Source organism: Sinohyriopsis cumingii, chromosome 15 (assembly GCF_028554795.1).
Source record: "Sinohyriopsis cumingii isolate HCF-2022 chromosome 15, ASM2855479v2, whole genome shotgun sequence".
NCBI lineage: Eukaryota > Metazoa > Mollusca > Bivalvia > Unionida > Unionidae > Sinohyriopsis > Sinohyriopsis cumingii.
In genome coordinates this window covers 45,199,399-45,212,751 of record NC_142975.1, presented here as the reverse complement: position 1 = coordinate 45,212,751, position 13,353 = coordinate 45,199,399, and the positions used below count along the sequence as shown (strand labels likewise).

The 13,353-nt window shown below is 33.5% G+C and overlaps 1 protein-coding gene across 4 annotated transcripts in view; it reads left to right on the top strand.

Moving 5' to 3' along the window:
• The first annotated feature begins 1,240 nt into the window (after positions 1-1,240).
• Positions 1,241-13,353, top strand: part of LOC149781724 (uncharacterized) — a 35,501-nt gene continuing 23,388 nt past the window's right edge. The window contains exon 1 of one of the 4 annotated variants that reach the window (XM_089935823.1): positions 1,241-1,541. In XM_089935823.1, coding sequence (XP_089791949.1) covers positions 1,473-1,541 — 69 coding nt within the window. In that variant the 5' untranslated portion in view covers positions 1,241-1,472. The remainder of the gene's footprint in view (positions 1,542-13,353) is intronic. The other 3 variants (XM_089935825.1, XM_089935824.1, XM_089935826.1) reach the window with 3 other exon arrangements.

Below are 13,353 nucleotides of genomic sequence, written 5' to 3'. Positions count from 1 at the left end.
CTCTCTCTCTCTCTCTCTCTCTCTCTCTATATATATATATATATATATATATAAACATAAATACTTATATCGTAACAAAAGACCTTAAATCCATTTTCTATCTCAGAAGAGGTAAGATTGAAAGGTCTTAGGACTAATTTCAAATTGTAAGCAGAAAACTTTATTTACACAAGTTTCCTGATCCTGCTAGAATTATTATATATCTCCCTCTTGGGAAAGAAGAAAACTGTAGCTTTATTGACCGGAAACTATTATGATCGCGTTGCAAGATTGTAGTGACAAATTTGTGTGGTAATAACACAGCAACAAAATTAAAACACATCAACACAAGCACAAAACTCCAAACATTGTACACGGGCTAGTAACCATCTAGCAGCCGATTTGTTTAATAGCTAAACTAAAAATTTCTTCTTAATGTTTCATGTTACAGATAATTTCGTCTCGCTTGATGTGCCTTGATGTGCTATACTGTAGTTTGGTACATCAAGTAAAATATTTCAGGATACATTGAACATACATGTCAATATTTACTATGAAATGAGCAGTTAGGGAAATACCAGAATAATACTTGCACCTTGCTAATTGGCGGATTAAAGAGGCGTGCGTGGGTATAATAATAATAATAATAATAATAATAATAATGTACATTTAAATGCGTACTTATGGCACATGCCATATATATTTTGTTACGGAAAGTTCGTCAGAATGAACAAGAGATCACGAAGACGTTAAGTGACTGCTATTATTCCCAATAATCCTAGGGGATGATTTGGCATTATGATTTCTCCTTCAAGCCATTCCTGCATCGCACATTGCCTACAGTGTCTCATCAGCCCAATCGATCGTGCCGATACACAAGAAACACGTTTGTGAATCTGATTTCAACTTTCACCTGAGACGCTTAATAATTTATTTATGTGGCATGCGCCCAACTCCAGCAATTACTCGATCTGATTCCAAGACACACCCTCTTATGCCTACAGTTCTTGAAATGTTTACCGTATATGGCCTACACGTTTTTTGCCAGAGTATGATAGATTCATATGAGCAACATTTTTAAAGTCTAGATATAACTTGATACGTTTACAATTTACAAAATATAACATATCAATGAATTGAAAATAGTACTGGCTGTTTAGTATTACTGACAAGATTTTGAAGTTACTAATTGCAACGACTCGAGGATTGGTAATAGTTTGGGATGTATGGCATTTTGTGGGCGTGCATCAGGACTATATATTCATGAGTTATCCTCAAATGTGAATCTCAGACTATACACTCGGCACGATTCATTGTAAAAATTCATTTAGTCTTTTCATCGGAACAATACACTTTCTTTCAAGAATTTGAAGACCGGGATCCAAAAGTTAACTGAAGCAAGGAAAACGATACATATCGTTTCCTTGAGATTTTGCACCCCAACTGTCTTTGCAAAGTGATATCTCAGCAATCTGCTCAAAAACTTTCGAAGGATGTCTGTTTCCATCGTAAAAGTTTGTGTGTGTTTAACACTGATAGCTGCATTGACAACGGAAACAAAGGTATTTATTTTTTTCTCAATTATTATCGCAAGTTACAGGGCACAAAAGAATTAATATATTTTACCCTTCATTTCTGGTTTTCGCTTATCTTATCGTTTCTACAAGGTAAAAATATCCGAGCGTTTCTACAAAGTAATTTGCACTTGGTGTTTACTTGAATCGAAATATGTTATAAATTTGACGTTATTTAAATCCTTCAGGGTTCATCAACTATTTTAAAAATTGTCACGTTTTATATTTAAAAAGAGAAATCATAGTTGATTATCCTAAACATCACGAATTATATTGACACATTTTTATGTTAACATTTTCACAAAGACACCACATTGTTGGCTTATGGAATTTGTATATCAAAACGAAACAAGATATAATAATGTCTCTCTGCTTACAACAGACTTGCTTTCTTTCAAAACTCATCAAATAATCTTTGATTAATAAGGTCTAGCGCCACTATATCAGGTATAGCCAATGTTGAGATGCAAATTCTTTATCCTATTGGCATGGAAAACATTTATACGTTTTCAGCATATATGAGAATAACAAACTATGAAGAAATCAGAATTGATCGAAAACCATGAGACGTAATATTATTATTAGCATTTAGTTTGTATCCAGAATTGTATATATATGGTGAGGCGATTAATATATATGATAGCCTTAGAGGGATTCCTAATGGCGGAAGATTGCTATTTGACACTTTAATACGCTTTAGCTTTACAGAAATTGCAAACGCGCTATTTTATAAATGATTGTGACATGATATTAAGTGAAATGATTCTTCCTACCAATATCCGATTTGTGCGGAATAGAGTAGTTTGATTTTGGCGATGTAATATGTCATCAATTATAACTAAATACATGTACATTACGAATATTTTCTTTGATAAACATTTTTCTGTTGACTACAGCGTACATATCCTACGCGTTCAACATACGGGCATTTCAGTACTTAATACAAATGCTTGGTTTGCGATGAATATGTTTTTTTTTTATAAAGTGTTATACATTTTTCTTCAGATTGTGATAAATGTTTTGCAACGCTACACGTGACAACATATTGATTGCCTGAAAGCACGAACAATTTTAATTAATACTCAATCCTCGGGAAGCAACGATTAATGTTTCTTGATCTTTAATTAAAAGCCAACATGAGGATATTCGGTCTTATATGGACATGTTTCCTGTCAAGCTCAAAAGAGTCATTTCTTTCCCTGCGGAGTATGTCTAATTTGTTCCATTGCCCGCAAAACAGTAGACAGTGCAATCGTTTTCTTTACCTTTAGAGTATGTTTTATTTAGCAAGCCTTTGTCTTGTATCTTCGTTTACTATGTTTGCAACAATCAAGTACATAGTTTTGCTTGCATTTCTCGTTTTAACATAGAGTAACTAGAGCAAACGTTTGCAATCAAGTTTTATATATACAGGACTTGGTGAGTTATGTGCAAGACAACTGTATTTATGTACCTCGCCAAAGAAGCTTATTTAAATATTAACCGTATTACTTGTGAAAGAGTGGCACACTTTTGTACGAATCATGGTGATTTTTTTACCAAAATCCCTAGCAACAGAAATTATTCCGTAACCATAGCAATCATTTTATAAGTGTAAGAGAACGAATTTAATTTTGCTGAACCGCAAAACTAATATTTTGCATTAAAACTTACAAAAACCTAAAACAAAACCTTGTTCATGGACCAAAATAAATAGAACAGTAAATGCTAATAATACAGTTGCATAATCCAGGTTTAAATGATATAGTTTCTGCAACATCTGCTACATTACGATACCGAGATAGTCTACACAAATAAACAAAATAAGACTTTGACTTCCTTTCTCCTACTCAGTAGTATACTAAACCTATGGTACAGGTTGTTGAAACATTCGGCAGTTATCGGCACAAACTGTTTATTATAAACTTCCTAAATTATTATTTAAATATAGACAGTAGGTGTGTGTGTGTGTGTGTGTGTGTGTGTGTGTGTGTGTGTGTGAGAGAGAGAGAGAGAGTTGTCTCCTTGTAACAGAGATGAATATAATGCTGCACAACTGGACCCAAGAACGTGCCCTAGAACGAACTATAAACTGAACTATCTTACAAAATAATGAATTATTGTGTTTGGCTTGTGAGCTCTTAAATTGAGATATATAGTCACGAACAGCATTTTGGAATGAGTATAATTTAGATGGAGATTTACTAAAGCTAATTCTTGTAAGGAAGTTGTTATAACACCGATATCGCAGGGTAGGTTAATTATATTCAAACTTTTTTAAGATTCTATATTACACTTATCTCATATTTTTGTTTTACCTAATGTTTTAAAGTACAATGGTATCATATGAGTTGTGCTGGACATATATGAAGCACAACTGTATATTTATTAGCACATATATTTAAAGTACACTCGTATATTCTGAAATTAAGTACAGTTGTCACACATTGACTATCACATGTAAGTATTACATAAAGTTCAATGCAAATCACATATTGTATGTCATCACATAACATAGTGCATGTAACACATTTTTAATTTCTGAGAATTAAACTACAGTTATAACACATTTTCCACACGAATTGCAATAACACGAGTAATTTCACACTATCATAAATAATCACATATGTATTGCTCTGGTACATATTAAGGCACAATTATCACATATTCTTTTCTTGAAAAGTAAAATATAATTGTTACACACGTACTTTAACACATAGGAAGAATTGTCTCATAATCGTCTACTGAAAAGTAAAGTCTACTTATCACATATCCATTTTGGACGCACGAGTATAATTATCACACATTTGGTGTGTTATCATCTACCAAAATACAATTATCACACATTTGATGTGTTATCGTATACCAACATACAATTATCACATATTTGTTGTGTTAACATATGCTAAAATAAAATTATCACATATGTGGTGTGTTATCGTATACTAAAATACAATTATCGCACATTGGTGTGTTATCAAATACCAAAATACAATTATCAGATAGTTTTATCTTGAAAACGTACAAATAATATATCCCATATGTATCACCAAACGTAAGTATAAGTATTATCGCTATTCCTAACAATAAGTGCAAAATGAGCCGCTGACTTTGAGTAAACAAGTCTCCCGGATCACATTTAAGATGCATCTGAAATTATTCTAAACGTACAGGACCCAGTGAATGTACAATATTCACTGAAGTTTTTATTTGCTTCATTTGATCGTTTATGAATAGCTGTGATGGCAAATAGACTATATTGATAACTTATGCAGTTTGGTATAATGTTACAGATAATAAAACAATTCATATAAAAGATAAAACAGAGCTCGTATTTGTCAATATTTTTTTTAAATACGAAACAAAATAAATAAAATATTTATAACAAAATGTTACAACAATATAATCTTAATGAGAAGAAAAGTCATTAAAGCGAAACAGTAAAATGACACTAGTGATCGTTTTCCTCTGACAGAAAATAACAAAAGTGAATAGTTCATCTGATTAATGTCATGACCAAAGACATCGTAATGAATTTTCGTTCATCCTTGTTTTCGAAAGCCGATAGTTTTGCTGGATCAATGTTTTATTATGAAAGTTATTGGGAAGTTGTCGCTCCTGAACAAAATGTTGCAGATTGCGATTCATAGGTGAAACACATGGTTCGTTACCTCACATAAGAATATCACGCTTCATTTACAGGTTGTATAAATTGACAAGCTCCTGACGCATTAATGTTTCCATTTGTCGCCAGTAATTGAGGCTTTTTATTTATCATATTTACCGCCAATGGGTAGATTGTTCCTATTTATCCTGGTGGTTAACATTCCTTTCTCTGATGAGATCAATTCTACTTAGTAGTTTTAAAAAATAAATAATGCAAGGAACGGTTTATAGTAATCTATAAAAAGAACAATAAAGGCGGTAACTCAGACCATTTTATGATGTACTAAATATGGGCTCATTTAAAAAAAAAACAGGGATTGAGCCGTATAAATTTAAGTTTTGATTGAAACATCCAACTTCGAAGGTGTCTGCAGTCCGATATCAACACGCTTAAATGGGTTTATTTGCCACTCTTCAGTCTAATAATCAGCATGTGGTGACTTTTATTAATGCATATCACTGAATCATTTCCAGCAAGAATTAACCAAATATCCTATTATTTGTGCTAGCCAGACAAAGAAGTGCTAACGAAAGTCGATTTTGACTCTGTGCTGGTATTATGTACTTTTTATCATTAGTTCTTTCAAGTGTTTGCGAGACTCTTTCAGTCTAGGTTATTCTCTCACTTTCTATTAAGGGTAGAAATATTTAGCATCATTATTTACGCAGTTCTTTGTATACAGGCCTATATTATCAAGGGTATTTATCCGTTGTTTACCAAGCATAAAGATATTGCAATGCTAAATTTGATTGTGTGGATATCGATCACTTTGTTTTTATCGGTGGGATTGATTTACATTTCTGACATTTTTTGATATCAAGAAATCGATTTGAGGTGTCATGCCGCTGCTTTAGAGTGTCGGTGATAATACGTGGCGTGTTTACCGTCTATGCAATTTAGCTACTATTTATTGCACTTGTCGGTTATTGCCATCTTCAAAATATGCTGTTTTATTTAACATTATTTAACCCTCATGAGCGCACAATGATATAACATCTCCAGAATTTTCTGGTTTGTTTAAAAATTTTACTAAAATCCTTGAAGGTTTGACAGCATTTGAGATACCTAAGGGTAAACCATAACACTATTTCTGCAACGAATTTAAAGTTATAGTGTGATCGATACTAATATTCCCTGTCGTGTTAACTTGAAAACCACATTAATATGTCCGTGTAATGTGACGGGCACTTCTAACCAGTCAACGACACTCACTTTACATCGTGTTTCTTCTGTGATTCGAATTTCCCAATTATTGAAGCACTTCGTAAACGAACACCACGTTATTAATACATCACAATGCACTTCATAAATGCAGTGAGGCATGGCTGAAGCCACTATGCAAGTGAACAGTTTTCAGTTGCCTGGGAAGACATGTTTGATTTAATATATATGCGTCATGGTGTGAGCAATTACTGATGTTCACTTCTTTCTGAAATAAAAGATGTTATGGAACTGTAAAAGGACACCATTTAATATCATTTATAGATTTTTTGGATTTTCACCATTACTACTTCGGAATCTTTATGCATTCTAACGGAGTTACCGTTAGAATGGTAATATTTAACATCCATGATTTGCTTGGAGTTATTTTCCTCCTTAGATGCTCTAGCCTACGTTTTAGATATATATTTAGAATTTTATTGCACAATGAGACTTATCAACGAAATAACAAATGATATTTTTGTACTCATATCAAAGAAATTTATGAAGCGAGCTGGATGCCTTCTATATTGAAGAAACTAAAACTAAACGTTTCCAACTTTTTCACTTTGCAGAATGAGCATGTTCTATATACTTTGCAAAATACATGGAATGAGAACTCCACAAAAACATCATTGGATAGCGACATCCTTAATATAAAACAAATATTTGAGCTGGTATTGTTTTGATCGCGTATCTGACACATATACCTGACAACCATGCTTTCTGTAGAGTGTACATCAACCAGTGTGCAAACATCGCTAGGGAAATACAGTGTATGGCCTTGCACCATGTGAGGCAGTATTGAACATTTTGAGGGAATGCGGTTTATGCAACAAATTTTATCCCATGTTTTAAAATGTCTATATCTGTAACTATATATTTTTTTCCATGTATTTCGACTAAACGTTTTTACCTTTAACCTTGTGACGCTCCATTTTACAAGAGCTATTACTGTGTACTATTCTTTACATTAAAATATTGCCATCTTTATCATTTAAATGGCACGCCATAGACCTTATTTCGATTGTGTTTCTGTAAACCATACAACAAATTTCAGAAATTTTATTTCAGATAAGACACATGTAAGATTACTATTGTCAGACGGTACAGATTAGCATTTAAATTAAATATAAATCACATAAATTAATGTCGCGAAATAACATTCCAGTATGTAGTGATGCTCCGACTTTACGCCCCTGCATTCGTGGCGTCTTGACATATGTTAACAAGTAAGTTATGTGTCAAAATATATAATGGGTTATAGAAACATCGAATGGTTGACATACTGGGATAAAGCTGGACTATCATCGACACCAACTGCAATGGTACTACTACTACTTCTAACACTACTACTGTTAATAATAATCACGACATTACGCTACAGTTGATAAACTGGCTTAAAAGTAGTTTCTTTACAAGTGGTAGGAGATTCTATAATGGAAAGTTTCACAAACGTTATGGGCATTGCAAATTCTATTTTCTCATTGTTTACGTGTGCCGCATACCACATGAAGAACGTGTTTAAAAATGCAACACGAAGTTTATTCTTTCAACAACGTCATCGTTGTTTTGTGATCGCGAATAAAGTGCGGTAGTTTCAGAAGCAATGGAGCCAGTAAATCTAATAATATTTCCCCGTCCCGAGTAAATTTAATTAATTCCATTTTCATCCTCACGTCGCGTTCGAACATATGGCTGTTAATAAGTTATTAGAACGAAGTTCAAACCTGTCTTGAGACAGGACAACATGCAATGTATTTAGATCCGTTAATATAATTCATGCCATGCAATATATTTTTGTGGAAACTCTGTGAATGTTTCTACAAGAGTGCATTGTCTTAGTTATACTAGTTAGATATTGGCAAATGTGACGTGTTCTAAATATTAGCGCATAAAAAGAGCTTTTAATTTTATGTAAAAATAGTTATATATACTCATCGTAACTCACTTAGATCTGTTTTCAAAACTAACACAGGCGCAATATTTGGAGTATTTATGCACTTTAAAATAATCTGAAATTGCTATATATGCCGTCATTTTCCCGTTTTCATTGGAATTCATTACTGTCCCGATGATTCTTGTATACCATGATCACTTACTTCCTATTTTTGCAAGTTGTGCTCTCGAGTCCTCTAAAGCAAGTTACATATCTAAACGTCTGATATTATACACATGCCATCTTTTGACACGTAAGACTGATCGATGAATTCCAGAACGATAACGTTTATCAATGCCGTATTATGTCTGGCAAAATCTAAAATAAAAATATCAGTATGAAAATATGGCTTCTAAAACTTAGTAGAGTGTTGTAATTCTGAAATTCTGAAATTAAGCTGCCACATAAGTTTGTAGACGACCGCGACGTCAAGGACTTCGTAATGTGTAAAATATATGAGTAAGCTACTGATATCGGATAAATGTCACGTGTTATGGGACATTAACATCCTACATGAATGTTCCATCCAGAAAACGCAATACTCCATGTACCAGAAAGTGCGAAAAGATATCGGTATAGGACGAATCTTGTTTAGTAACAAATTCGCAGCAGCTTTTGAGAGATAGATCGATCGGGAGATTTCCAAATTGCTATTATCCAGGCGTCAACCTGGCGTCGATAAATATCTGTTTCGTCGTCCTGACAATGCTTTGAAAAAGTTCCGATATCGCGGAATATGAATTATTGTTAATTATTTCTCAGCACCTACACACCGCCAAATTGCCAGCTTCCCTGATAAGAAGGCACTCTGGGAAAAGAAGAACAATGCAGCTAACTGTACGTTTCGCACATACTGGTGCATGTTCGAAATACATTTAAAAAAAACTATTGAATTTTGGCATCTGGATATGATTTGAACTCTGAGTGTGCTTCGTGCTGAATGGCGCATGGAGGAAAGCCTTCAAGATGTTCCGAATTTAATGAAACGTTAGTTTTCTTTGTTATTACTTCCAGGGGAATGAAGAGACGTTACTGCAACACATAATTGACACATACTATCAACTGATTTTAGACAGATTTCTTCAGCTGCGTTGTTTTTATGTTTAATTTGGTGCTGATTCTCTCATGGTATTTTTTTTGTGCGGAATTATTTGCCATTCGTTTCTTTGACAATAACACTAAACTTAGCACCCAAGGTTTTATGTCCATCTCGCATCTTCCGTATTACCTTTTTTTATAAATTGTTGTTTACATGGCATGTATTCATTGTACGTGAGAGGAAGTTTTCAGTTTATGTCACTTTCGTCAGTTTCTGAGTTCTTTAACCCACCTAGTTATATATCGCGCACGTTCGTCACAGTAGTTTCATTTTGCCGAAGGTCTAAAACTTGTCGAATAAGTACATCGTCACTAGTCATTGACTCGGTGTCACTTAACTTCGCGCGAGAACAGTAGTAAAACTAGCATGTAATGTGTGCCTCAGAATATCTTGAAGATCATAAAGTAATGAGGAATACACACACACACACACGTACACATACAAACAAACGCACATATATATATATATATATATATATATATATATATATATATATATATATATATATATATATAACCATACTTATTGCTGGAGAAAGAATAGTTTAAATACCTAATTAACAAAAGGCTTAAAAGAAACCCAGCATTAACTGTGTTACTATAAAGATATTTCAAATTGTACTTGAAAACACAATAACAGTAAGATGATACGTTTGATTATTTACGTATCTAGTTTTAACAGAACATTCATTATTATTACACGAAATCTAAGCTCTTTTCGTGTGCTAACTATTAGTAGGAATTTTAAAGACAAGTAATTTTCCTTTTTTCTTGGATACTGAAAATAAGGGTTTTTGTTATGTACTAAATATATCAAAACGCACCAAAATATTTTACTCGCTCTTAGCCACAAATGTATCTTGTAGTGAACTCGGGTTGTTTTATCGTCCGCAATTTAGTAAAATTGTGTTATTAATATTCCACCAAAATTGTATTATCTCCGTCACAAACTGAGTCACGCGTTTCATATCAACATCAGCATTTTATATGTAAGCAAACAATTTCAGTTCATCAATAAATATTGTGCTTGTTCTTCTCTTCTAAATATTATAAGAACATATACATTAGATAAACAGCAGTTGCTTATGTGAGGAAGGCCAGCTGGCTGCAGAGAAACGAGAAAGAACGAAGTTCGCGGTAGCAACCCAAGCAACTTCCCAGTATGTTTGTACTAGTCTGCACTAGGGACTGTCACTCGCGCATAGGCCTGCACAGCCGATAGCCGATGATGCCAAAAAACCCAGAGACAGACGACACTCCAAGGGAACTGAGCCGCCAATGACGATTCAACCCATTCCTTTCGAAAGCCGTCAAAACTGGATCAGAACTAATATTGCGAAGACGGATAAGTTTGATATTATTTAGTCTAAATATGATTTTGTCATTTCAAACAACCAATTTGTTTCTCAATGCAAAGGAAATATAATGTCAGTGCCAGTTATGTATTCGAATTTGTTTTGGGCTTAACGTTGTTGTTTGTTTTTGTACGTCTTGTTTAACATGCGAAATGGGGTCTCAATAATAAAGGTCAATAATTAAGAAGGTACGAGTCAAGTTGGTTTCAAATCGTTGTAACAATGCGTCACTTCTTTTCATTTTCTTCTATAGGAAACAAATCAGTTTCATTGTGATTAAAATTTCTTACCAACTTTTTACTTTGTTCTTTTATTGTATTTCACTACATAGCTCTCACGTGTTTCAAAAAAGTGCATTGAGAAACATTATACATTATATTTCCTTTATCATTTCCCCCGTTTGTTTTTAGTACCTCCACCATTATCGCTATAGAATAATACAGGCAACAAATTAAATCCATTCGGCGAGGTATTGCAGAGACCGTCCTCATATCACGTACCCATGGTCATTTCTTCAAATGTAATATTTCCATTTTTATACGTCGGGAAAAACAGAAGTGTCTAAATTAAACAGAAGTAATTCACATCACGCTAGTCACAGACCACGATCAAACGCATCAGACGAGATTTGGACGGTTTTCGTCTATTTGTGAGTCAAGATCGTCATGTATATGCGAATAAATTATAAGAAAGAAAATAGTTATTGCATGATGATAAAACTACCATTACATCAATTTCAAATCATAATTATGTATATGCGCTGTTTCTCGCCGACATCTACAGCTCTAGCGGATGGTATTATCCGCTATTTTCAAGCATAACCGAACAGATATTTTTGCGATATGGACATAGGTTAAACACAGTACTTAAACAAGAATTCGCTGCGGATAAAAATTGCTCCACTCAGTCTAATGTACGTGTCTGCACGTGGATAAACGATACAAATCCGAACTGTTTTCAAATATGCAAAAACACCCACAATTCGTAGCACGGTTAAAGGGTTTTCTCACATCAATATTTATGCTTTAAAAGAACTCGGATGTTCTATCATATGTGTGGAGACTTTAGTTGCTGTCTCTGTGAATGTATCATATAAGATCTTTACGGATTATTTACTAAAGAAGAAAAAATACAAATTAATTTGGTCCATTTTGTCAAATTTGGATTGATAGTCAAAATGTCTTGCAGGTTTTATAGTTCAGTTGCACATTTTCTTCTCGAGAGGGGGGTAATCACATCAAGCAGTTTATTTCTTAAATAAATATCTTCATAATATCTGACAATGGAACCGACATATTTCAAGCACATGCATATTCATTGGTATTTGCGCGTGTATGAATATCACACTAACCATTGTAAGTTATGGAGATAATTCAGAGTTGCCAAAGCTTTGCGATTTTCCCATTTTTAACGATTACATGGCGTAATTAGCTAAACAAAAGCATATACATTGTTGCTCATGCTGGGCGAGGTCTACAAAAATTTAGTCATTTTATCGAGAGCACACGAGAAACGAAATTGTATTATCGGCTATTGCGTTTATGGTAAGTAGATAACATATGGACTGGTCATGGCTTGTTGGTTTTCCATTTTTAAATTTTGCCCATTGGCGTTATGGACATATGTGGTGCTTTTCAACGGAAATAATTTGTAACGATCTAATCTAGGCGACTAGTTTGGATTGTTTAGTTTCCCGAGAGATATATGTGGAGATGGTTTGTGGAGATCAGCCTGAGCTACATATTATATTGTTGAAAGAAATTATAGGAAATGCGAAAAATATGTGACTCTAATTTTATAAAATGAAAATCACACAAAAAGAATAGAAATCAGATTCAATGTTTATCGTGTCTAATTTAGCGACAATCTGTGTTAAATCATGTGAAAGAGGACAAACACAATTTAGCTTGGACGATCTATTAACAAAACTCGTGTGTTTCATTGTTTTCTAAGATGTTGTCTTAATTTTCAGTACTCTGAACTCATTGAAAACGTAGTAGAAATAGAAAATATATCAGAATAATAACAAAATCTAAACAAGAGTATCACATTCTCCTTCGCAAATCTTAACACGATGACATCATAACCATTATGCAATACTATTTCTTAATCTTTTACATTGCTACGTTATTGGTCAATGCAGGCTTAAATTGAAATGTTAGTGTCCTGCAACACCCTGGGAATAACATTTATAATATGCTGGCTACTCCAGAATATACCTGAAAGTCAAATATACCGTATTTGTAAAGTTGTTGATGGGTTATGTGATACAGTTTTAAGTTTGGAAACAATGATTCTGTACTTGAAGTTGAAGTAAGTGTATTACCCTTCAAAGATATCGTGTCAAAGTGCTTTCTTTCAACTCTGCAGGACTGGACTAAGATACATATTTCAAAGATGTAAGATTATTTTGATATATTGGTAAAGGTTATGACTTTTGACCAATTTCACTGACTTCTCCGCACGTAAAGAATATCTTTGATGATGAAAACACTTCTTTACTAAGTATAAATATCGGATGTTATCTTTCAAACGTTTCCAAAATTTAATTATTTGTTGGGG